Genomic DNA, 25715 nt, shown 5'->3' on the forward strand with positions numbered 1-25715 from the left:
TGCCCTTCTCTTACCATTCTTACAGCTCTGGATTGGAAGGATATAAATCTAAGTAATGAGTCTGATCCCTAGGTTAGCTATGGGCAATCTAAAACCGCCTTTATATGGCTATCAAATTATGTGAACAGATTTCATGGCTCAAATGGTGTCCACGCAGCCTCTGTCCAACCTGGACCAGTATTGACCCCCCTTTATCAATACGTATCGTCTGAACTGAGCGCAGAATGGCTATGCGATCTATCATGGCCCCAACTATGCGAATAGCTGAACAAAAGCTGCATCAATCATATGAGTAACTGTAGCGCCTAAGTTGGAAGCATGGGGTGGCAAATATGTATATGACTGCAGGGTGGGTGGCCTAGCTGAAAGTTATGTTTTTCAGCAGCGGACCAGGGCTATGCGCCACATGTATTTAACAAATAAGGGGAGGATCCTCTTTGGGAAATAAGCTGTAGGCTTGCTATGTTGAAGTAGAATGGCCAGCATATTTCAAGATGTACCGCGCGTTGATATTCTTCATGGTAACGAGTTACTAATATCAGGAATCCGAATGGAAAGATGAAATAGGTTGAGACAAACATCCTGTTCCATTGATATCCAACATGTAAAATATACTTGCCAGGTGGACATAGTATGCCATTTGAATGGAATGAGTGGAAGAAGCTTAATAGCATCGTGACAAGCCACCGTGTTATTTTTGTCGGCCGAGGAGGCTTTGTTGAATTGCTCAAGATCGTCAAGTAATGACTTCAAGGGTAAGTATATTGACGAGAGGTTGAGATGGGCCTCGTCCATACGCAACCAGGAACATACCATGCGTTCCCGAATATGTGGATTAGTCACCGGCTGCGAATTGAAGAACCCTCGTGCCATTACTAGTGACGCGTGGATCTCATCGATCACATCTCCAGATTTTAGAGATTCAGTTAGAGCTGGTAAGGCAAGTCTGATTAAGAACTGGAGAAATGCAAAAGCTAGTACAGCACACGCATTGCCTGGTGAGATAGTAGAAGCATTCTGAAACAAACCGATCAAACGATTATGATAACAATATCCAGCATTGGTATACCTGGTTGTTTCTAACGGCATCAAGTATGCAAGGTGAAAAGCCGAGAGTCCACAGATATCATAAACTCATGCTGTTGCGCGTCGGGCAAGATCACCTCGGTCCAGACCGTTTTCATAACGTCCATAGTTAGAGGTATCATAGAAGGCACCACGGCCTCGACATAATGATACAGGAACTCCAAGATCTCGAATGATAAAGGATTCTTTCGGACAACTGGCTAGGCGCAAGCTGCTCTGAAGGCCGAAAGAAATTCGCATGCCTGCAGTGGTATATTCCTTGCCCCGTAATTGGATTCCATGCCGGCATTTTTCGACCTTGTCTCTAGTAGCTAGGGAATTCGAGGCCATACCCGTGGCTTTGAGAGTGGTCCAGTCCAACATCAAATATATACTCAACAAACTTTCCAACGTCAAAATTCCATGACCATACGGGAGGTACCAATACTTAGAAGAAACGGGACAGGGGCACCGATCATGTAAGATAACGGTAATTTAGTGCTGTCTTACCGCCTAGTCACCTGCCAACCCTAAACCTGTTTAGGCTTTAGTCCCTGGCCTGCACGTCACCCTCCATGGAAAACTGCCCACCGACATTCAACTTTTGTCGATGGACCTGCAACTCACTTTGCGCCCGTCATGAGTCAGGAATACTTCCCAGGAGAAGGCTCCTCGAGAGCCGGTTCGTCTCGGTTCGCCGGCGAGGATGAAGAACGGAGTCCTTTCACTACCCAACCCCCACCGGCTTACATGACAGTCGGCAACGGTTCAACCTCGGCCAGTGCTACGGCGCTCATGACGTCTCTCAACAACGATTCAGGGTACGGTGGTAGCATCGCTGGTGATAGTGCTGGTCATATTGATGGAAGCGATGCTTGGCGCACGGGACTGTTGGAAGACAGACCGACGCCCGTTCACACCCCGACGCGCGCCGGCGAGTGGAATCCTGCTGGTAAGTGGACTCGACGGGGTTGCTACAAAAATTTCCGGGAACAATTTGGACTGACGCGACACCTTTTCTTGGTGTAGCTGAGCATGAGAAGCAAGTTGTCGCAAACCACGTTCACCAACTTCTATAGTAAGTCTATTCTTTATTTTTTTTCGAGGTTCATCATCCCTCGGTACACTAACAAATCTTGGTCTTTTAGCAACTCAAATCGGAATAAGCTTGGTCGCGCAATCTCTCGGACTATCGAAACACTCAAGGAGCTCCAGGATATGAACCGCCAATGGCCTGCCCACTACCCATCCGTGCAGAATACTCCTCAGTCGCCCTCGGATCGGCCGCAACTTACGCACACATACTCGGAATTCGGCCAGGATGATTACAGACCAAGCACCCCGCCTCGGCCGGAATTAAGGCGCGCAGCGACTATGACCGGTGGGGACGATCTTGGGGAATCTAGCGCGGCTGCTGAACGACGCGTGCCCGCTGGGCCTCGATTGATGACCCCACAAATCGCCCAGGAGTTCTCGATTTTGAAGCTGGATCTAAAGTTGGGCGCGTTGTCCCAGGCGGAACTGGTACACTCCTTGGAGAAGGCTTCGATTGCCTCATTACTTGATGGAAAGATCAGTCAAAGCATCAAGCACCTTTTGTCCCTACGAGACCGGATCGAGGACACATCGAGCAAGGTTCTGGTGACGGGAGATCTGAACGCCGGCAAATCGACATTCTGTAACGCGCTTTTGCGACGAAAGGTCTTGCCAGAGGACCAGCAGCCTTGCACCAGTATCTTCTGCGAAGTTTTGGATGCTCGTGAGAATGGTGGGATCGAGGAAGTGCACGCTGTTCACAAGGATATCCAGTACAACCGCAACGACGAGAGCACCTACGACGTTTTCCCCTTGGTGGAACTCGAGAACATCGTTATTGACAACTCCAAGTACATGCAGTGCAAGGTTTACGTGAAGGATGTACGGTCTATCGACGAATCTCTGCTCAACAATGGTGTTGTGGATATTGCTCTTATCGACGCGCCTGGCTTGAACTCGGACTCTCTCAAGACAACTGCTGTTTTCGCTCGACAGGAGGAGATTGATGTCGTGGTCTTCGTGGTTTCCGCGGCTAACCACTTCACACTCTCCGCAAAGGAATTCATTCTCAATGCTGCTCACGAAAAGGCCTACATCTTCATGGTTGTGAACGGCTTTGATCAGATCCGCGACAAGCAGCGGTGTGAGCGCATGATTCTTGACCAAGTCGGCAAACTCAGCCCTCGAACCTACAAGGAGGCCGCCGAGTTGGTCCACTTTGTTTCGAGCAATGCTATCCCTGTTGCTCCTCCTGGGGCTGTTTCAGGCTCAGGCAGTGGTGGCGGTGACGGCGGTGACCCTCACGATGATGACGACGACTCCAAGGATAAGGGCAAGGGTAAGGGCAAGGAGAAGGAAAAGATCCAAGACTTTGAGAACCTGGAAGGCGCTCTTCGGCGCTTTGTTCTCGAAAAGCGGTCGCGGTCCAAGCTTGCCCCTGCTCGCACCTACTTGCTCAACCTTCTGGCCGATCTCAATTCTCTAGCCACTGTGAACCGTGACGTTGCTCAGTCAGAGCTCAAGCGAGTTACGGATGAGCTGGCAGAGCTTGAGCCTGCTTATGAGAATGGCAAGAAGCAGAAGGCTGAGCTGGCTGAGGGTGTCAACAAGGCCATCGATGACTCCTGCGACGACGTTTACAACCACACGCGGACTACTTTGACAGACACTATCGCCCGAGTTTCCGAGGCTGACCTCGGGGTTGAATATCCCGGTATCTTTGCGGCATTCCAGTATGCAGAGGACTTGAAACACGCAATGCTTGACCAAATTTCTCTAGCTGTCAATGGTTGTGAGGATTACGCTCGCGAAAAGACCGTCCAGGGAGTTGGGTTCATTCAGAACATCGGTCTGTTGCATGTTGGCGAAGACAAATTCTCTCCTCTTAACTTCCGCGCCGATCTGATGTTCCGTCGTGGCCGCCGCCATACCTTGGCTCGGCAGGTTGATACCGAGGTGGAACTCTGGGACTTCTTTGACGTTGCTGGTCTTTGGGAGCGCCAAGAGAAGATGGCCGGAACAGGCGTTGCAATGACCGCAGTCACTGTTCTTGGTAGCCGAGCCTTAGGTGGCTTCAGCTGGGTGGACAGCGCTCTCAGTGCAGTCAAGGTCATTGGCCCGAACAACTTGCGCCGACTGTTCTTCCCTAGTATTCTCGCTGCTGGTAAGTTTTTCAAATTCTCGTATTTCAATATGGACAATTACTAACCTTTTGAAAAGCTGTCCTGGCTACTGCTTACGTGCTGTCTACTATCCCGACAACTCTGCCTCCTCGTCTATCCAAGAAGATTGCAGCAACCCTTTCTGAGATGGATTACGTCCACTCTAATGCCAACCGCATCTCGACCGAGGTTCGACGCATCCTTCGTCTGCCAGCGAACAATCTGCAAACAAGCCTGGCTCAGGACATTGAGGACCTTGCTCGGCGCAAGCAGGAGGTTGGCAAGGTCAAGCAAGAAAGCGAGATTGCAACCAAGTACTTTGCCAATCTCTTCCGTGAGAGTGGAGAAAACCGCCGCTCTGTGGAAGACCTTGATCTTGACGGCCCCTTACCCGGTGCCATGGGTGCATTCGACCCATAAGTGCTATCCATGTACCAACAGCCATGACTCTCCTTACTCTTTTTACTTCTTTCTTTTTGCGACTCTTATCATTATCATCTCTATCATCCCCGAGCATGTACATTCCCCACCTCCTACACCCTTTTTCCCCTCCGATATCCCTTCTCCTGTGTACGGTTTTCGTTTTCTTTTTCTGGGCGTCACAACTGTTCTTTTGAAAAGGCACAGTCTAGCCCCTGTCCCATCCGTTTTGTGGCGTGTTCTGGCGTGCATCGGAGGTTGTCCCAAATTTAGCCCATGATTCCCACCTGAATTCGACATTGTGACCTTGATTCTATACTTAAAGGATCTATCTGCCCTTCACTAGCTATTAGATTGTTTTCCATTCAGCTAGAATGGGCACCAAAATAAGAAAGCAATCTCCATATTATCTACTCAAGTTCATGGCCAAACTGTACTGAGATGTCTTGAAGACTTGGATTCAGTGAGACGAAATAAGGCTCACAATTGGTGGAACTCACCTGCACATGCAATGCAATCCCGAGAATCCACGTATTGGCTTATGGAAGTCACATCCAAGACATCCCATTTAATACGGTAGTATCTCCATTATACACTCTGCTACATCCCACCCGCCCACTTTGGCCGATTGCCGGTAGAAATCCCCGCAGGAATCTCCGGCAGATGCGGGGGTGGATTACTGTTCCGCTATTTCCGGGTGAATGGTCTCCTTCGCATGGATTCGGCATGGATTTTAGCGTGGCTTTTCAGGGTCCAGCGCCAATCAAAATAATATACCCCCAGGCAGGAATATTTCTGTTTTCCCAGAATGCTATGATCTGCATGATTTAATTGTCTGAGACCTGCAATTAGGCTGTTTACAACTTCCAGAATAATGATTATTGCCGTTCTAGTGTCTTTCTTACCCCGCGAGGTATGACCTTATATGAGATCTCCATCCACGTTCCTTGATTTTTCAGATATCAGCTTTCGAATACCAGACTTGAACAAATTCACGATGAATTGGCTCCTCTTTTTGGCAACTTTAGGGCTTCAAATAGCCACCCAGCAGGCCCATGCCCATAACACAACCTATAATAACCCCATCATTCCCGGATGGCATTCTGATCCTAGCTGCACGTTTGTATCAGAATGGAATAACACCTTCTTCTGCACCACATCTTCGTTCCTAGCCTTCCCAGGTTGTCCCGTGTTTGCAAGCACAGATCTGGTCCACTGGGATCTAATCAGCAATGCCCTCAACCACCCAGCACAGCTTCCACAGATTCAAACCTCGACAAACGCCCAGATGCTGGGGATCTTCGCTTCCACGCTACGCTACCATGATGGCAAATTCTACTTGCTCACCGCATGGTTGGATACGGACAACGACGGCGTGCAGTTTGTCCTGTTTACGACCACTAATCCATATGATGAAAAGTCATGGACAAACGCGTTCCATATTCAGAACCCCTTGAGCGCCATTGATCCAGACCTCTTCTGGGATGATGATGGCAGCGTTATTATGGCGTTTTCCGGTTCGCCCATTAAAGCATCCTATATTGACTTGACAACTGGGAATGCGAGTGAACCGTTTGATCTGTGGAATGGCACTGGCTACAACAATCAAGAGGGACCCCATCTATACAAGAAGGATGGCTATTATTATCTCCTCATCGCCGAGGGAGGCACGGAACTACTTCATTCTTCTACAATCGCTCGCTCGAAGAGCATCAAGGGCCCTTGGGAAAGTTCGCCGCACAATCCCTTGGCCTCAGCCAGATATACGGATCGCTACTTCCAGACAGTGGGCCATGCGGACCTTTTCCAAGATGCTACAGGTAATTGGTGGGGTGTTGCACTGGCAACTCGAGCCGGACCAGAGCTATATAATGAGACCATTTATCCGATGGGTCGAGAGACGGTTCTATACCCAGTGAGCTGGCCAAAGGGTGACTGGCCACGAGCTGATCAGGTCATGGGTGAAATGAGTGGTCCCTTGCCGCCGAAATCCTCCAAGAAATCTTCCCTGTCCACATTCATGGGAGAAGCAGATATCGTGGACTTTGTCCCGGGATCCTCGATTCCCAAGCATTGGGTCTTTTGGCGAGCACCAGCGAAGCCGGAGTCCTTCACGATTTCTCCTCCGGGACATCCCAATACCCTCCGGTTAACTGCGTCCAGAGCTAATCTCACTGGAGACGCATCTTTTAAAGCTCTCGATGGTCTGACTCTACTGGCTCGCCGCCAGACAAACACCCTCTTCGACTTCTCCGTGGACGTGCATCCTGGTTTCTACAAAGCCCAAGGAGAAGAGATTGGCATAACTGCTTTCCTGCATCAAGATCATCATATCGACCTAGGAATTGTCTTCACGGGAGGATCCCTAGAATCCAAAGGAAACCTGAGCTTCCGTTGCCGAGCTACTGACTCGGATGCGACCAATTCCACCCTCCCATCTCCTGTGGTGACACCCGTTCCCTCGTCGTGGCTATCAGAAACCATTCGTCTCTTTATTCGGGCTGAGAATAGCACTCATTATCAATTGTCAGCAGCGCCAGCTACTCGACCTCGCGAGTCCAGACTTTTGGCGATATTCAGTGGGTCACTCATCAGTGGTCCTGATGTTTTCACTGGTAATTTGCTCGGTGTTTATGCTACTACCAATGGTGGGAACCATACTATGGAAGGGTATGTTAGTCGATGGAGATACACACCCATCGCTCAGCAGATCGACTACGACGATTTTATACAAAGCCCGGGTGTTTGAGGGATTAGATCTCGAGTACCTATGAGATAGCTAGTAGAGCCAATTTCTTCAATGCAACTGTCTTATTATGGATATCGATGCTAGTAGCTGAACAGAGATATCAGCCAGTAGTTAATGCATAGATTTTTGCAATATGCATGCTAAAAAGCGACAAGGGAAGCAGCGTGTATATTAATCAATCCATCAATCCCGACCCAGAAGCATCCTTGTAAAAAAACTCCATCTTGAATGAATCATAACACAAGGACGCCTTTCCCAATGCAATATCCTGAATCGATCGTAAAATAATGCTAGATTCGAGGAGTTCGATCACTGCTCATCAGGTTTTGGAACATGTTTCCGAGTCCTCCTGCCATGCCCCCATCCAACATCCTCTAATTCTCGAACCTCGCCAAGAAGCATCTCAGAATCAGCATTCTTCGGATTGTCAGCTAGCTTGCCAGCATTTCGCAGAAACTCTGCGCGCATAGCCATAGCGTCGGGGTCTTCATAGTCCAGCTGCGTCATTTGAGGCTCACGGTTCTCTTCGTCTTCATTGTCGATCTGCGCGGGCAGTGGGTCTGCCAGAAAGTCGAACTTGGCACCGCTGAACATTGAAGATAGACTTTGTTCGTTGCGGCTGTTTATGCGAGAGAATGAGTTGTCTCGTGTTGGTTCTGCACTTTCAACTGCCGAGCCGAGACCATCGTCGTTAACGGTGTCGATGGAGCTTGCTCGCGACGGGGCACGAGTGAGCTCGGTCGCTCGGTTTGATGAATGCGATGGTGCACGGCCGAGAAGGGGTTTGCGTTTCCGACGGTGTGGGTAGCTGCTATCGTCCGTAGTCATGCTTTCTGATTGCCGTCGTGATTTGGCAGCTTGGGCCTGCTGGAGGAGGCCCTTAAGCGCAGAGTCAAGAGCGGATGGGGCAGCTGGTTTTGGTTGTTTCGCAGTTTCCTCGGTGGGTGCTGCATCAGTATTTCTGTCTGGCGATGGGGTGCGTGATTCTGCGACACTTGCTTGGGGTAAGTCAGTAGGCTCTTCATCGGCAAAGCCGTCGCCAACTATAGACATCACCCGGGTCTTATCAACTTTCTCCATTGGCACAGCTTTTGTCCGCTGCAAAGTGATGGGCTCTTTTGCTAATCTGGAAGACCCCTCTCGAGCCTTCTCGGCAGATGGATGCATCTGCTTCCCATTGACAGAGGCTCCACTAAGCGTCTCCCTGCTGCTTTTGCTTTGCGACACGGGTCTCCGGACAATGTACGGCTCGAATGGCTTCTTCTGTCCCGTTTGCACGGAAATCCAGAACCAGTCAGCGGATACAGCGGGAACACCCCATTCGGTCGTATGTCGAAGCTTGTCATGGCTCGCCGTTTGAGGATCATTACAAATAAGAACGGAGGCCTTGGGGGTCAAATATTCGTCGTATGATGCTCCCATCAAGTCAACCAGCTTAGAAAGATGTAGAAGGTCGATGCGGGCAAATCCAGTAGAGCATATTCGCATTCCCGCAAATCCTGGGATGGGAAACTTCGGAAATGGGGTGCTTGCAACGTGGGATTCCGGGGGGACCAAGGCTCGGGCATCTAAACATCTTTCCAGCCACATATCTGTGACGGTCTCGCATTCAAACGCCATGTCATCGGTCGACGGAATATCTGACCTCGGAGTCTTATATGGTACCATAACATACAGACCCTGTCCTGTCTTCGGTATGCTAGGGCTGGAAAACTCGGTTAAGGAATCAACACAGTGAGCCGCATTGAATTCCAGATGATGTCGGAGAACGCCTTTCTTGGGGGAAATCAGTCTCGTTCGAGGAAATTTGAACGCTTGGGGCTTACCTGCTTAGAAGTAAAGCCATGGATGTAGAAGTAGCACCCATCAAGAAATCCTTCGGGGACTTTAGCCAGGACTTCAGGTGGCGGTCGATTGTCCATGGTTTCACTAAACGTTGTCTCGCTCACGAATGATTTGGCTACTTGGATAGAAGGCTTTGGCCTTTCGGTGTCAGGTCCCTCCGATTGAGCATTTCTGGATTCAGCCACCTCATTGGCAAAACCCGCGCCGATAATGTCTCCCCAGATATTTTCGTTCTGGTCGATCAGTTTCGTGCTCGCCGTTCTGCGTAGCTTCTTCCTCGGCCGTGGATTTGACGAGCTATCCTTGGCCGCTGGCCTGCCTTTTCCAAGCTGTACTTTTGCACTCATCGGTATCGTCCGATCCCATGCTCCCACACCTTGCTCTTCCAGTGGCAGTGTAGGGTGATATTTGTCCTCGTCCAAGATCATCCCGCGCTCAAGGCAATCGTGGAACCATTTTACCGTGACAACCTTTATATTCCATTGCGTAGCAAACCTGTATTTCTCGCCCTCTGTATTGCGAGAAACGAGATGGGTGACGCTTTTGGTCAAGTCTTTCCGAAACTCGGCACCATTCTCCAGGGTCATGTCGTGCATCTGGCGTCGAAAGGCCACTAGGCACGTGTCAGTCCAGTCTGGGCAGTTAAGCCTTGAATCGAGCCAACTTACTATCGGCAAATCCCGTGATACATATCGTGAGACCAAAGAAGGTAGGAAGCTCGTATTGTTTCACCAAGGATTGTATGTCCGTGTCCCCGCCCTGCATCCACGATTGCCGAACAGCCTCGATCCATTCTGGTCTCAGGACGGTCACGTCGTTCCGTTCGCGGGCAACAAATTTGTATTTCGGGGAATCCGTCGCGCCGACAAGAAGGTGCGTCACATCTGCCGTGAGGTCGGGTCGTTCAATTGCGCCCATCTCCTTCGCGACATTGCTGAGCTGAGTCTGTTGGTGAGGATAGACGCGTCAGTCTAGTGCCATTTGGGGTCTCCAATTTGGGATGTCCATACTTTTTGCTCCAAAGGGACTGAGGTGAAGCAAATGATTGCGCCCATGAGCGGGTGCTCCTTGTCTATAGTCTTGGGCATTAGCGTGATGCTGGTAAAAGGTGCTTCGTTCAACTCACCCGAAGCCTCGGTCTCAGCCATCCTTCATGGTCGGCAGTTCCACCATGTACTTCCTACTGGAATTACTAGCGAAACACGCTTGCGTCAGTCAAAGCGAGGGCAATTGAGATCTGAAGGCCAGTCCGATCCCGCGCGTCGCGATAATCTTAAAGTCACGTGTGGCAACCCTCGGCGAGTGGGGGGCCGCGACGGAGAATGAAGTATAAAACACTGTGGAAGGTCACCAATACATGCTTCTTGATTTTTGATCATCATTCATGTTCCAGATTGGAAGTGTTCCAGATTGGAAGTGTTCCATAATTTAGATATTATATTATGTTATATAATCTATTCTGAGTGACTCGAATTGATATATCTGATAAAAGTTTTAATATTTCCAAGCCTTCCACCTAGGTTATCATCTTTACACCTGGGACATGCAAAAATATATATTCCGAGTGACTACGCTCGAAACGAGGAGAGGGCACACGATATTGATAGCTATTGCAGCACCCAGTAAATCGAAAAATAGCCTTATAGTACTTAGTAGTGGTTAAAAATAAGAAAGTCTTGCAAAACCTTCAATAAAGTACGATTGCAGATCTACTAATGATCATGTTTCCTGGGTAGATGATCTCGTACCTCGAAGGACCCGTAATGAGATGTTGATGCCTCAGGCATCAAACGACGGTCTGGTGCGCGTCTGTGGTTCACGCGTCACAAAGAAACCCATCAACGCCGCAAATTGGCAATCAGCGTCAATCTCTTTCCCCACCTCGCCCTGGGTTTATTGTTGTTTATGCACGCTGCCAGGGCCGGTCCTCGCGGTACAGGAATCACCCGACTAATCTCCTTGAACTATTCCTCGAGACCACCGAACACTTCCACCTATTCGTCCGCACCTTCACGGTCAATCACCGAGGAAACCACGATGTTTAAAAAAGCCGTTAAAGATCACCCTGGAGGGACGTCCAAGCCCCTTCAGTCCAATTTCCTCCGCGCAAACACCGTCATTCCCTCCAAGCCCGCACAGCCGCAGTCTGTCGGCGTCAAACGAAAAATCGATTTGACGAATGGCGGGGAATCCACGCTGGGCTCCCTCCACAGTTCCGTCTATTTTGACGAGAATGACTTCGACGATGATCTGGATCTCGACATTGATGAACCAATCGCCCTGAATATCCCGAGTGCAACGAGCACCACCTATGCGCAGAAGCCTGACCCAGTCACTTATCCGACCATCGACCTCACATCACCAGATTCCCCCGAACCCTTGTCCGCCCCGGCGAATAAACCGCAATCGGACATCGCATATCCGGATCTACCACCCGCGTCTCAAGAACAGGCTGCTCCTCCGAGCAGCATGCAGTATCCGTGGTCATCCTCCCCTCCCTCCCATTTTCAGCCGCCACCTAAGCCACGTACCCTTCCATGGTTAAAGGAGGCCAAAGAGGAGCCTCTGCAAGAAAAGAAGAGCAACCTTGTCACCCCAAAGCGATCAAAACCCGCAGAGCCTTGGAATAAGAGTGCGAGCGCCATCAAGGAGGAACAAAAGGAGCTCAGACGGGAGTACAAGAAAAGCCAAAAAGCAGACGGCGCACCCAAGCAGAGGGATAACGGCAAGGTGGCCAAAGTTTTCCTTAGCGATGAACAACTACACGTCGTGGAAGCTGTCGTCGATCATGGGAAGAGTATCTTCTTTACTGGTTCCGCAGGTACCGGAAAGTCAGTCCTCATGAGAGAGATTATCAAAAAGCTGCGGGAAAAGTTCAAACGAGAACCAGATCGAGTTGCAGTCACAGCGTCGACTGGGTTGGCAGCCTGTAATATCGAAGGCGTTACTCTCCACAGTTTTGCCGGTATTGGGTTGGGCAAAGAGGCTGTGCCTGAATTGGTTAAGAAGGTGAGTGCTCTCAGCCTGTAGATGAGAGTATGCCAATGCTGACATTTGGTTAGATCAAAAAGAACCAGAAAGCTCGGAACCGCTGGCTCCGCACTAAGGTTCTGATTATCGACGAAGTATCAATGGTCGATGGTGATTTGTTTGACAAACTCGAGGAGATTGCTCGACGAATTCGTAATAATGGTCGTGCATTTGGAGGTATCCAGCTTGTTGTCACCGGTGACTTTTTCCAATTACCCCCTGTACCAGAAGGCCATGGTCGGGAGGCAAGGTTTTCCTTTGCAGCAGCTACTTGGAACACTACGATCCAACATACCATTCTCTTAACGCATGTATTCCGACAAAAAGACCCCGAGTTTGCCTCTATGCTTAACGAAATGCGTCTGGGCAAGATCAGTCCCAAGACAATTGATGCATTCCGGAAGCTCTCTCGTCCCCTTGATTTCCACGACGCTCTGGAGGCGACCGAATTGTATGATTTCCCCTTGTTGACAGTCATCTTGGGATTTGCTAACATGTTACTAGATTCCCAACTCGTGCTGAAGTTGAGAATGCCAATTCCCAACGAATGAGTCGACTATCTGGTGAGGTGATGACGTTCCATGCAGTTGATTCAGGAACGATCCAAGATCCCCAGCACCGGGAGAAGCTACTATCCAACTGCATGGCGCCAATGGCTATTCACCTCAAGAAAGGTGCTCAGGTGATGCTCATCAAAAACATGGAAGACACCCTCGTCAACGGTTCCATCGGACGAGTTGTGGCCTTTATGGACGAGTCAACCTTCGACTGTTATAAGGACAATGAAGGGGTCTTTGTTGCCGGGGGCAATGACAACGAGGAGGATGCAGCTCTACGTGCCCGCAAGAAACTCAAGCCCCTGGCCCACAAAGAAGGCGGAGTTACAGTGACACGAAAATGGCCACTGGTAAGCTTTGTTCAGCCTGATGGAACCGAGAGGCATCTGCTTTGTCAGCCAGAAGCCTGGAAGATTGAACTTCCCAACGGTGAAGTCCAAGCCCAGCGCCAGCAGGTGCCTTTGATTTTGGCCTGGGCACTGTCAATTCACAAGGCTCAGGGCCAGACTCTCCATCGGGTGAAGGTTGATCTGGGTCGAGTCTTTGAGAAGGGCCAGGCCTACGTTGCTCTGAGTCGTGCTACTTCCCAGGCTGGTTTACAGGTTATGCGATTTGAGCCACGCAAGGTCATGGTACATCCCAAGGTGACAGAGTTCTACTCCAACTTGGTATCCATCACTCAGGTCATTCAATCCAAGAAGAAAAAGACGGGTGGGGCGGATGACTTTGAGGATGAGCTATGATCTAGGCGTGATGGAACTATGCAGGCGTAAATTTGCCTGGAACGGCTTCATCGGAGCTGTAGTATTCATATATCAGTTAAACATAGAGATATCCCATGATTACGATCTATTTGAAAGGCAGCAACCTCTTGTTCGCTGAAATCAACTTTCTGCAGTAGTGCCCGTAGACCAATAGCAATCATCAGACTGCTTAAGTGGCAACGCGTCTTCCGTTTGCTTTCGGAGTTTTGACGCGCCTCCTTCCCCCACACTCCTCTTATCGATAAACAACGCACGTGACCTGACACAAGCATCGGCCTCGAGAAGTTGCGAATAACTGCGTCGTCCGAGCTTCCTCTCGTCTGAAGCACATCAAGTTTGTCTCTCGATCAACACTGACGTCATCCCTGCCAAATCCTCGATTCACCTTTTCCTGGGGGGTTTTCGCGACTCTCGGTGACCATGGCTTCCGAGTTCATCGGGTATAATGTACTCGTGACCTTGCAAGTCCCGCCAGGTGGGAAGCTTCAAGGGCAGGTCGCCAACGTCATCGGGCAGACTCTACTGCTTAAAAATGGTATGATGCTGAATATTCCACAAACCCCCACCGAATAACGTTCTAACCCACTTCTCCCATAGTCACACTCCTGTGGAATGGCCAGCGCCATGCCCAATTTTCGATCGATGCCTCCGCCATCATTGATCTGTCACTCGAGTCGACCAAACCAGCTCCGCCGCAGCACCAGCACATACCACAGGGGCCTCAAGTGAATGCACCTGCTTCACGTGGACCCCCTCCTCCGCAGTCTTTTGCCGACCCCGCCATCCTGAGCTTCTCCAAGCCCCCTTCCCAGCTCCCCGCACAGACTCACTTCATGGAGTCAAATGTGGCACAGGGTCCAGTCTCTGTTAGCGCATCCTTGACTGAACCCTTCAGCAACTTGGAACTCAATACGGCAGCTGCACAAGCTGGAGGCCATGGACCCTCGCATGCAAAGGAGCCTCAGGTTGCACAGAGCCTGACGACCCCCACTAAACAGACACCGAAGCGAAACCGACGCGGAAATGACGAGGGATTCATCAAGCATGGCGCTGCGGCAAGCACAAACCCCAAGAGCAAAGGCTGGCGCCAAACTGCATTTGTGGAACCTGCCTCCTCAACCAACCATGGATCGCCCGAACATGCAGTCCAGCCAGGCGCAAAGCTCCGCAAGAAGAAGTCGCGCCGTGCTTACGCTGAAGACCCTAGTGGGTGGGCTACGGAGGATGCAACCGACATCCAAGAGCTTGGGGAATTCGATTTCCAGAGCAACCTGTCCAAGTTCGACAAGCGGCGTGTGTTTGAGGAGATCCGCAATGATGATACCACGGCCGATGAGGCTCGCCTGGTCAGCTTCAACCGTCGGCCAAAGCCCGGCACTAACGGTGGAAAAAACCTTCACTGGACGGAGAATGTGCTTGACAGCCCTCCAAACAGCGACACTGGCGACGATGTCGACGTTATTAGTGATGCCAGACTCAGTAGTGAGAACATCTCTGGACGTGACCGGTCAAGAGCTTCTGGGCGCATCCAAACCTCTCGCAAGGGCAGCGCGATCATGGCACAGCCAATGGTGCCTCAAATCAGCGCGCTCGGCCGCAGCCAGCTTAACACCTCCCGCGCCGCGAGCCCCGACCAAGCCGATCTTCGGGATCGCCTATGGTTGGAGTCAACCCCGCTGGTGCCTCGCTGCGACTGACGACTACTAACCGCAGCTGTCCCACCGTGAGTCCGTTGCAGACTCTTGAAGTGGAGCAGATTGCCGTGGCGGAATTCGGTTTGTCGGAGGACATTCTCACCGAAAACGCTGGACGGGGCATCGCAGAAGCCGCAGTTGCTCTGCTTTCTAACGATGCAGCTGCTCCTACTATTCTGATCATAACCGGTAACCACCGGACCGGAGCAAGAGCGATTTCTGCTGCCCGCCACCTCCGAAGCCGTGGACACCGTGTCACCGTTTGCCTGCTCGGCCTGGAGCACGAAGAGGAGTTGCTCGAGAATTGCCGCAAGCAGCTGGATATTTTCAGGAAGATTGGCGGAAGAGTGCTCAAATGGGAGGACTTGTCAGCTCGTATCACCACCGCCGACCTGGCTCCTGACTTGGTTATTGATGCCCTGTTTGGCATGCACCTTGCCTTCGATGACCTGCGGACTGATGACCAAGGCGTTGCATTTGAGATGATTGCATGGCTGAACCGTAGCAATATCGAGATTCTCTCTGTCGATGTTCCGTCCGGGATGTCGGCTTCTAGCGGTACGTATCATACCTATTTCACTTGCTATATTTGACACGACTAATGATTGGATTTAGGAGAGGTTACAATGGCCGATGGCGGTCGGCTGTGCGTCAACAGCTCATCCGTGGTGTGCCTCGGGGCCCCGAAGACCGGAATCCTCAACGCTCTACTTTCCGGAGAAGGAGAAACCTGGAACCTTACCGTGGCCGACATTGGTATCCCGCAGATCGTCTGGCGCAAGTACGGCACTCGTCGCCGTCACGGTATCGACTTCGGCAACCGATGGGTGGTGCCGCTTCGGCTGCAGACGCTGGCCGCATAAGTATCTCGACGGATCTAGCTTTATCTGCATCGATCTCAGACTCAAAATTTCTCATCACAGGCGTTCTCAAGGAGTGGAATGATTTCAAAAGGGAGCTTGTGGCTCTACCGGCGTCTCTTCTGAATCTTTACTCTGTACATGTATGATTAGCGACTGCACATCTTCAATAACCAATCTACGAGGCACTCCTTTCTATTCCATGTAGGCAAACTCAAACCGTCGGATATTCCTAGTGCCGATATAGTAGATGTGATACGAAGTCAATAGCAACATGGCAACGTTTTCCTGACCCATGTTGCGAAAATTCATTATTATCTCCCGTTTGTCTACAGAGTAAGCTGCTCCGCGGCTTTTATAAGTTCCCCCAAAGACTGTGCGGTGACTTCGTGGCCGGTATCAGAAGGAGTCGATGTCAAATCCGACGGAACCGAATGAACAACATAGTCCGCAGCCAGCGACGCCGCATCAGTCGCGGTCCAGTATGCACCATCAAGCTGATCCATGATCGCAGCTGTCTTGGGCGTAATGTAGTCATTCTCCACCTTTCTGGCCCTCAATAGAAAAGCAATTATCTTGAGGAAAGCCTTGCCTAATCGGCCCCATCCGATGGCCATGTTCCAGAGGCCCAAGACACTGCTTTCTAGGACTTTCATCCACTTCATTTCGCTCGGACTTAGTCTAGCGATGGCGTGGATTCCTGCGACGCAGAGATAGTGTAGCATGACGATTGGGACGGATTTCCAGCCGTGGAAATGTTTGTAGAGGAGGATGAGCGATCCTAGGACCTCTACGGCACTAGACTTGATTTCTGCGGTGTCGAAGTCGGGTTTTCCCTCTGGCTGTTTGATTGAAAGGATCTCGAATACGTCACACAGGCTTATCACTGTGCATTGGTAGTACATCCTGGAAGTTGCTTAGCATGACAGGGTCGCGTGGAAGGGTGGAATAGAAAGACGTACCGTAAGCACAGACTATGCGGCGTGCTTTTTCGTTCTTGTTGTATTTCCAGTGGCAGCTCTTGATTCCACTGTAGCAGCTTCCCATAGATCTCACAGCCTTGAGCCCAGCTGTCTTCAGCTGGGCCCGAATCACGTAACTGAAGTGATAAAGTTGCAGTCTCGTTGACCAGTCCCGCAAGCCTGCCGCGGAACCGAGCAATCTTATAAGTGTTGGATGCGAAAATTGGAGTCTGAAATGGGTATGGGCTCCACATGTTGTTGTCATCCAGAGACGTTGCTTCTTCCGGAGAGAAGCCTATTGATGGCGGCTGGGGCCATTCGCTATGTTTCTTGTATACCTGGGAAGCCAGACTGTATTTTGTTAGAGGGGCAAGTTGCAACAAGGACACATTTTGCAATGGCGATGGCCGGGTGTCGGCGAACTTACGATTGAACATCAAAAACACCCCATGATATCAACTTCTGGGCTCTGGCCATACTCTGTCTCAGATCGTCATTGGCGCATTGAAAGTAAGGAGCGCCTTCTTTATGCAAACCAGATCGGTAGTACATGGCTGCCCCTCTCATGATGAGTTCGGTACCCAATCGATCGGTTCCAAAAGTACAACATAGTAAACCAAGCAGGATACCAGATTGTATTGTTGGAATGTCGGCTGTTTCCTTCTCGAGTGCCCAGAGTCGAAGGATTTCATCGTAGAGCTTTTGCCCGAGCGCCTTTTCCTGCCGTCTATCGGTGAAAGAATGGAGACCATATGAAAAGCTCTGGTACAGGTTAGCCGCTGCAGAACATTGCGAGGAAGACTTTGACGTACACAGCCGAACAATAGCAGAATGTGAACTAGAAGCGGGGAGCAGAACTTTGTAGATCGCGTTTCTAGATCATGAATAAAAAGCTCTTGGTCAATCAAATGCCAAGTTGGATTCTCCCAGTTGAAGTAAAACGATAGCAAGTGGCTTGCTACATCGTCCTCAACAAGTGAAGTCCAATGCTGTATTGACTTGGTCTGAATTAGAGGCTGGCGCTGAAGAGAGAGGCCTGCTCCGAATTGGTTATCCCGAAAGGTGAGGTGCATCCGATCTAGATTGAGGTTGAACTTCAAGCCAGAGGGGCTTTGAGGTAATCGTGTTGACTGTTGTAGATCTGCGAGGAATTCCGGACGACGCTCCTAGTATTCCAATCATGGTTGGCCACCGCACCCAGCATGACTTGCATGAATCCAAGAAGAGACTTACAGATATCAATTTCAGAACAGATTTCAGATTCTTTGGGGGACAATGCAAGAGGACTTCACCCAGTACGGACTCGTAGTCTTGAATCCTTTCTTCCAGACGTTGAACACTGATCTGCCGTGCTTCCCTTTTCGTAGCCGAATAGAGACATGGTTTCCCAATGGTGAGACAATAGTCACACGATGGACGATTTCCATTGCACCTCAGCTTAATTACGTGACAAGCATCACAAGCTCGAGCTACACGTTGACGTTTGGGCAATGGGCGTCTGCCCGATATCCGAGGAATGGCAACTTTGTAGCGAGCATTGCCTTCAGGCTCATTAGGCCAGGTGCTCATGGCTTCTTTCGGTTGATCTGGCCCGTTGGCTCGAAAAGACGCAGAAGAGATGATTTGTAGCTGTGGATAGTAACTTCGACCGCACTGTCTGCAACGCTCATCGACATCATCCCCACCCTTGGACGTGCCTGTCAAGTACACGAATCCTCCGTAACGCGACGGGCGGAAGTCCCAAGTACTGGTACTCTCGTCCACTGCCGCACAAGATTTGTGAAATTGGTGGCCAGCCGTAGGGAGCAGGTGATGCCAAAGGATTGCCCGGCACCGAAGCTGCTGCCACGAGCGGCTGTTTCCTTGGGGATCTTTGCAGAGTGTATGATGTAAGAACTGCACTGGCGACAGTGCTTCGGGTTCGAGATGTAGCTAATTTACCCATCCAATCAGATTGCAGCTCAGCTGATAGGACCGGGAAAAGACCCCATTACTGTATCTACAGAGGAGACCCTAGATCCTTCTTCGAGTCCGGAGTAGAAGCCTCTTGTCACTCCTCCTCAAGAAGGAATACATGTATCATCTTGATAATCATTGAGTACTCGAATCGTTCTTATTCAATAATAAATAGATTAACAATATAAAAAAAGACCCAAGAGGAAGCACAGTACAGTGTACTCCGGAAATATCGAAATTCCGACGAGGTATACCAGATTTAGACTAGAGCACCTTGGCATGACTGGAGAGAAAGATCCGAACGTTACAGAGAGCCGAGTCATATGGTGGTTGAAATATGAAACGTATAGAAGGAAAGAGTCAAGGGGAATGTTTTAGGGAAGGCTTCATTCTCGAATGAAGCTTATTTCCACGTTGTTACAGCGGATGAGCTTGATCCAGCAACAAACTGCTGTACTGATACGTGACAGATACAGTACAATGTCTGTAAGTAACGCAACTAGTTACACTAGACCGAAACGGGCTAGTCCGCCGTCATTCTTGCGGCCTTCTCGAGTCGCGAGGGTCTGCGTTTCTAGGGAAGCTTGAGCTTTAAGCAACATGGGTAAAGGTACGTTTTGCGCTCTAATGACTCGTCTAAACTCCACTGACACTTTTTAACTACATATAGGAACGGACAAGCTTTACGTACAGCCCCCCTTCATAACAAACCTCCACCCTCTAAGCCACCCTACTGTCGCCGAAACAACTACTGACGAACGTCCGAATCTAGATCACACACTCCGAGTGGGCATCGGAAGATGCATTCTCAGCCAGCGCAGGCGCTGGTGTCGCCAGAGCCCGACAAGGAGGCTCCCATGCGACATTCAAGCGACTACCGTTCAATTTTTGCTCCCTCTCCCTCCAGCCGTTTGCGCATCCGGTCTGCACACACGCAGGAACCATCTTCGACCTGACCAACATCTTGCCGTGGATTAAAAAGCATGGGACCAACCCGGTAGACGGATCGCCGCTGAAGAGCGGCGACTTGATCAAGCTCACTATCGCGAAGAACGAGGACGGCGAATATGTCGACCCGGTGACGTACAAGGTCCTGACGGACAACACACATATCGTCGCACTGCGAAATACGGGCAATGTCTTCTCCTGGGATACTGTGGAACGGTTGAATATCAAGGGGAAAATGTGGCACGATCTCGTCACGGATGAGGAGTTTACTCGCAAGGACATCATCACCCTACAGGACCCGCAAAATATCGAATCGCGCAATCTCAGCTCATTCAACTACCTAAAAGAAGGCGAAACGGATATTCCTGGACAGAGCCAGCCTACAGGATCTGTCAACGCCAATGCGCTTGGTAGTTCTGCGAAGATCTTGAAGGCAAAGGAGGCTGTGGCCAAGGCGCGCGCAGAAAGGGCTCAGCAGCAGGCCGGTTCTGCTGCTTCGAAGGCTGTCTCCAAGGCTGGCGCTGCCGGGGCAAATCCATCGAAGTCGGTTACGGCCCAAGCAGGCAAGCCTACGCCATACAATGCCGCGAAATTTACGACTGGCAAGGCTGCCGCTTCGTTCACTAGCACCGGATTGACTCCTCACACATCGGCCGAGTTGGCGCTCCTATCAGAAGAAGAGTACATGCTGAAGCGGGGACGGGTCAAGGCCAAGGGCTACGCTCGGATCGACACTACTGCCGGACATTTGAATGTGGAGTTATACGCGGAATATGCCCCAAAGGCCGTATGGAATTTCATTCAACTAGCCAAGAAGGGCTACTACAAGGGTGTCACCTTTCACCGAAACATCAAGGGCTTCATGATCCAAGGTGGTGATCCTACCGGTACGGGTCGAGGCGGCGAAAGCGTCTGGGGCAAGTACTTTGCCGATGAGTTTGAAGGGCCGTTGAAGCACGATGGACGAGGCACGCTCAGTATGGCCAACAAGGGCAAGAACACGAACAGCAGTCAATTGTAAGTCATGCTCGTAATTTGTCACCCGCACTCAAAGGAAGTCCTGCTAACATGCATTTCTAGTTTCTTCGCCTACCGAGCCTTGCCTCACCTTGACCGCAAACACACTGTCTTCGGCCGACTAATTGATGATCCTTCTCCCTCGTCTACGACCCTCAACGCCCTCGAAACACATCCTGTGGAGGCCAACACCAACCGTCCTATCCCCGAAGTCCGCATCAAGGACGTGACTGTCTTCGTGGACCCATTCGAGGACTTCCTCAACCAGAAGCGAGCGGAAGGGACCCAAGGTACTGCCGCCGCAGACGCCGATGGCGATGAGACGAGTCGACGTGCCGACGATGACCGTGTTACCTGGACTGGAAAGCGGGTCCGGGGCGCCGGCGCAGATTCCAATGCAGAGGGACCAGGCGGCGTTGGTAAATACCTCAAAGCTGCACTGACCGACCGAGGCGGCGAGGAAGATGAAATCGTAGAGTTTGTGGATGAGGAGCCCGAGCCCGAACCGGTTCGTAAAAAGGCCAAGGGCACTGGCGGCTTTGGAGACTTTAGTTCGTGGTAATCGGTCCTGTTCATTTCTTTTTTATCTCCACACTCGCCTTGGCGCTGGGGCGTCTGCGTGGATGAGGTGATTTCTTGTACATTTTCTTTTCCCCCCCTCTAAATACGAGTGGAGGGAGCTGGGACCAGAGCTCATTTGGACCGGAGTTAGCGTGGCATTTGAGATGGGAACTATCATGAAGGTTCATTTGTTCAAGAGTGTATGACTTCGTACTCCTAGCCTTGTCACCAAGAAGTATACAGAGCTCATCGTAGTTCTATGAACTCAATCTCTGTACAAATAGCTATTTGCGTGAGTATGTTAAAAGCATCATCTAGCGTACCCATGAATCTGTGTAGATGTTCTTGTATACTTCAAGATTGTTGACAGAGTGGTGGTATTCTTGAATTGATATCGTACGGGTGGGTATACTTCGGATCCCTAGCTAAGGGATCAAGATCAGTCAATGTCAAGGCGAACCTGCTATTTTCGGAAAGGTAGCAAGATCATAGTCTATCCAATAGTGTTTCGCTAGTCAGTTAGTGCCAGTCAATTCCAGTGCCCTAGCGGAGCCGATCAGCGGTCTCGTGGTGCGCAGTAAGGACAGATTGAATGTTGGGGGCGCCACTTAAATGGACGTGTAGTATAGAGATCTCCCCAGTCCCCAGAATCTACAGTGTAAGGTGTACTCCATCCATACCGTACCTGTAGAAAGCAGGGATCATCGAAGACCAGTAAGCTCGTCAAACTACCAAATTTACTCCCTTCTACCTACTCGAAACCTTTTCTTTCCTTCCATTCTTTCGGCTCCTACTCCACTTCCTCTCCTCTCCGTTCTTGGCTCTCTCTCCTCCGCCCAACCGTAACGGGGCGGAGTTAACTGGGCCCTTCCAACTTCCACTTCCACTTCCATCGCTTTCCCCAATCCGGATCCCATCATCTCCCCAACTCCAACTTGTTCAACTCATTACACTTGCACTGCCACACCTCATCCATCCACCATTATTCCCTGATCTCCCATCAGATACTCTCAATCTCCATACTCTTCGATATCATCGGTAAGTTGGTCTTGATTCGTCCATAGTCTGCAGCTCCCCCCGGAGGTTCCGTGGAGTGGGGGGTTCGGAGGAAGGACCTCAACGCGTGATGGCCATCAGGTCTATATGCACTTGTTGAGAGCCTAGCGGGCAGCCGCAGAGCCTCGAACCATCGCCTATGAGCTTGATCGCCTCAATGGCCGTTCTTTTTCCTCCGAGCGCCTGTTCCGCGCTGGAAAACAACGGGCGCTTCCACCCCCTCTGCGCCCTGCTGCTGCCCCCAGCTGTCCCCATTGACTTTGCTTCTTCTCTATTCCTTGTCGCTAGGCACCACACTTCCCCCCACAGCTTATACATGCCAATTCCTTCACCTTCTATCAACCTTGTCCTTCAAATCAGACTTGAATTAACTCCCGTCAAACCAATAGTCACTACTTCCGCCGTCGACCGACCGAGGGACTACTACTACGTCAGTCCGCAGTATCTCCATCCGCTCATCACCAACCCCGCCTTCTCCCTCCCCCCGTACACCGTCCGCCCCCATCCTTGTCGACCAGGGATATAATCAAGCTGGCAGGAAATAAGCGCCGCAGCTTTTCTCAGCAGGGTGGGTTGCTGAGCAGAATGTTCAGTGGCTCCTCGAGCCCACCCAAAGACAAGACAGACGCCGTCTCAACTCCAGTCCCTGGGCTTGACACCAGCGCCCTAAACATCAATCCCGAAAACGCTAGTCCCCGCGACAAGAGGTTCTCCCCGCCCGGTGCTGGATTCTTTAACCGCCGACAGAGCGATCAAGAAGGCGCAGCCGGTGAGAAGAAGCGTCGCAGCAGTACCGTCACCAAGGCGGCAAGCTTCTTCAGCAACGCCAAAAACTCCTTGAGTTTGAACGGCACGCGTGAATCCTTCTCGGCCATTAGCAGTAGTCCATCAGGCTCCGAAAGCCCCCTCCAAAGGCTGGGTAAGATGGACCCGGCCCTGAGCGTCCCGCAAGGGTCCTTCAACAACTCCGCTGGAGAATCGGCACCGACTCCACGATCATCTTTCCGCGTTGGTGTTACGGAAGATAGGAATCGAAAATGTCGCCGCACAATGGAAGATACACATGCCTACCTGTACAACTTTCTCGGTACCCCAGCCCCTACGGCGCCCGACATAAATGGCAACGATCCTCCTGGGTCAGGTAGCGGGTCACAAGCGTCGGAGGCTGCCTCAAATGTGGTGGAAACAGACAACGGTTACTTTTCCATATTTGACGGGCATGCTGGCACATTCGCAGCAGAGTGGTGTGGTAAAAAACTGCACTTGATTCTCGAAGAGATCATGCGCAAGAACCCCAACACGCCCGTTCCTGAACTTCTCGATCAGACGTTTACCAGTGTCGACCAGCAACTGGAGAAGCTCCCTCTTAAAAACAGTGGATGTACGGCTGTCATCGCCGTTCTTCGCTGGGAGGACCGTGTGCCCAGTTCTCAATCGGCCACTGGATCTGCCGCTCTCGCTGCTGCGGCAGCCGCAGGTAGGAATGACGCCAACTCCGATGCCAACGATACTCCGACTCAGGAGGGCCCCTCTGGGTCAATCCCCAAGTTGCAGCACAAGGCTCAGCGCCAGCGCGTTCTATACACAGCCAACGTCGGTGATGCGCGCATTGTATTATGTCGCAACGGCAAGGCCCTCCGGTTGTCCTACGATCACAAGGGCAGCGATGAGAACGAAGGGAAGAGAATCGCCAATGCTGGTGGGCTGATCCTGAATAACCGCGTTAATGGCGTGCTTGCGGTCACTCGTGCCCTTGGTGATGCCTATCTCAAGGACTTGGTTACCGGGCATCCGTACACCACCGAGACTGTCATTCAGCCGGACGCGGATGAATTTATCATTCTAGCCTGCGATGGGGTAAGCATTATTCGCCCTTTCTTTCAGACTCTGTCCAAAACTAACGTTTTTTCTAGCTATGGGATGTTTGCAGTGACCAAGAAGCTGTTGATCTTATCCGCAACGTACAGGACGCCCAACATGCATCCAAGCTTCTTGTCGACCACGCCCTCGCACGATTCAGTACCGATAACCTCTCGTGCATGGTCATCCGGCTCGACTCCGCCCGTCTGAAGAACGTTGTCAACAACAAGACGGAGCCGATTGGAGTGGAAGGCGACCCAGCCACGAACGTGGCTCACGGTATGAGCGAAGCAGACAAGATTGTGGAGGGGGCAAGGAAAAGCATGGCCAACGCGGGAATTGCCGATTCAGAGAAGGCAGAGCAGATCGGAGAGGAGACTCTTCAGAAGATGGCTAACAAAAGCGAATCCTCCGAGGCCGAGCTCTACGCGCACGGTAGTCTGCCATCGGTGGATATTCTGGCCTCGACGCATACGTCTCAGGGAACCAAGTGATGTCAATAAAGTACCCATTCCCCCCATTTTCAATTGGCAAGGTGCAAGAATCCGATAAACATACATGTTTTTGACTCCTCTGATCGCACGCGGTCCAGGGGCTTTTTCTCTGTCTATCTCGTTTCCCTTCCACTTTCTGATTATTGCACATTGGCGTCAGTTATTAGTTGCAACCAACCCACCTGCGGTTGTCTTCTTTTTACATCGGCGCCGCCTTTGAGGAGTATATGGGCAGATTCGGCCTGGATGTTGCAACCACTCTATTATCTGGCGTCTATCCTATCTCATGGATAGTGTGCCACTTTTCTTTTCCCTCTTTCTTTCCCTCTAACATGCCTGGGCTCATGAGTTGAAGACCATTGTTTTTTCTCATCCTTATTTGTTCTTGAATATCACTTCCGTGTATGTATGGGTAGGTCGTTTCACTGTGCAAATTGAAAGCCCAGTCATTATGCCCATGAGGTTAAATTAAGAATGAGCCTGTAGAGACTGTACTTAGTTTACCTCTCAAATTCGAGAGGTTCTAAAGTTCCGGCTGGAATAATTGGAATGATTGGTCATTTGAGCATCTTTGTTCGTCACTATAAAGATCGGAAATGTCTAAAAATACAATTTATGCAGTAGGTGAGCTTGGGAGATAGCTAGAGGAACAGACGAAAAGGTTTAACAAATACAAAGTA

General features: G+C 50.8%; 8 protein-coding genes across 8 annotated transcripts; 6 read left to right on the forward strand and 2 right to left on the reverse strand.

Annotated features, from left to right (window-relative positions):
* Positions 1-1704: 1704 nt before the first annotated feature.
* Positions 1705-4682, forward strand: N7496_006736 (mitofusin; the record flags this gene model as incomplete). Its single annotated transcript, XM_056699665.1, has 4 exons — positions 1705-2017; positions 2095-2143; positions 2214-4264; positions 4321-4682. The coding sequence occupies 4 exons, from the start codon at positions 1705-1707 to the stop codon at positions 4680-4682; spliced, it is 2775 nt and encodes a 924-aa protein (XP_056555078.1).
* A 997-nt stretch (positions 4683-5679) lies between these two features.
* Positions 5680-7431, forward strand: N7496_006737 (uncharacterized protein; the record flags this gene model as incomplete). Its single annotated transcript, XM_056699666.1, has 1 exon — positions 5680-7431. One exon carries the CDS (start codon positions 5680-5682, stop codon positions 7429-7431), a length of 1752 nt encoding a protein of 583 aa, XP_056555079.1.
* Positions 7432-7740: 309 nt separating this feature from the next.
* Positions 7741-10364, reverse strand: N7496_006738 (uncharacterized protein; the record flags this gene model as incomplete). Its single annotated transcript, XM_056699667.1, has 4 exons — positions 7741-9207; positions 9258-9889; positions 9945-10221; positions 10287-10364. The coding sequence occupies 4 exons, from the start codon at positions 10362-10364 to the stop codon at positions 7741-7743; spliced, it is 2454 nt and encodes an 817-aa protein (XP_056555080.1).
* A 949-nt stretch (positions 10365-11313) lies between these two features.
* On the forward strand, positions 11314-13606 carry N7496_006739 (DEAD/DEAH box helicase; the record flags this gene model as incomplete). Its single annotated transcript, XM_056699668.1, has 3 exons — positions 11314-12285; positions 12339-12757; positions 12811-13606. 3 exons carry the CDS (start codon positions 11314-11316, stop codon positions 13604-13606), a joined length of 2187 nt encoding a protein of 728 aa, XP_056555081.1.
* A 441-nt stretch (positions 13607-14047) lies between these two features.
* Positions 14048-16184, forward strand: N7496_006740 (mRNA decapping enhancer EDC3; the record flags this gene model as incomplete). The annotated part of the gene is made up of 4 exons (XM_056699669.1): positions 14048-14162; positions 14225-15287; positions 15341-15879; positions 15937-16184. The coding sequence occupies 4 exons, from the start codon at positions 14048-14050 to the stop codon at positions 16182-16184; spliced, it is 1965 nt and encodes a 654-aa protein (XP_056555082.1).
* A 326-nt stretch (positions 16185-16510) lies between these two features.
* Positions 16511-18712, reverse strand: N7496_006741 (putative C6 transcription factor; the record flags this gene model as incomplete). Its single annotated transcript, XM_056699670.1, has 5 exons — positions 16511-17087; positions 17144-17494; positions 17571-17905; positions 17956-18309; positions 18377-18712. 5 exons carry the CDS (start codon positions 18710-18712, stop codon positions 16511-16513), a joined length of 1953 nt encoding a protein of 650 aa, XP_056555083.1.
* A 987-nt stretch (positions 18713-19699) lies between these two features.
* N7496_006742 (PPIL2 family peptidylprolyl isomerase) lies at positions 19700-21626 on the forward strand (the record flags this gene model as incomplete). The annotated part of the gene is made up of 4 exons (XM_056699671.1): positions 19700-19709; positions 19770-19786; positions 19872-21064; positions 21128-21626. The coding sequence occupies 4 exons, from the start codon at positions 19700-19702 to the stop codon at positions 21624-21626; spliced, it is 1719 nt and encodes a 572-aa protein (XP_056555084.1).
* Positions 21627-23266: 1640 nt separating this feature from the next.
* Positions 23267-25035, forward strand: ptcG (type 2C protein phosphatase PTC1; the record flags this gene model as incomplete). The annotated part of the gene is made up of 2 exons (XM_056699672.1): positions 23267-24538; positions 24595-25035. 2 exons carry the CDS (start codon positions 23267-23269, stop codon positions 25033-25035), a joined length of 1713 nt encoding a protein of 570 aa, XP_056555085.1.
* Between the last annotated feature and the right edge of the window lie 680 nt (positions 25036-25715).

The sequence above is a fragment of the Penicillium cataractarum genome (genome assembly GCF_028827025.1).
Source record: "Penicillium cataractarum strain IBT 29864 chromosome Unknown utg000005l, whole genome shotgun sequence".
NCBI classification, from domain to species: Eukaryota; Fungi; Ascomycota; class Eurotiomycetes; order Eurotiales; family Aspergillaceae; genus Penicillium; species Penicillium cataractarum.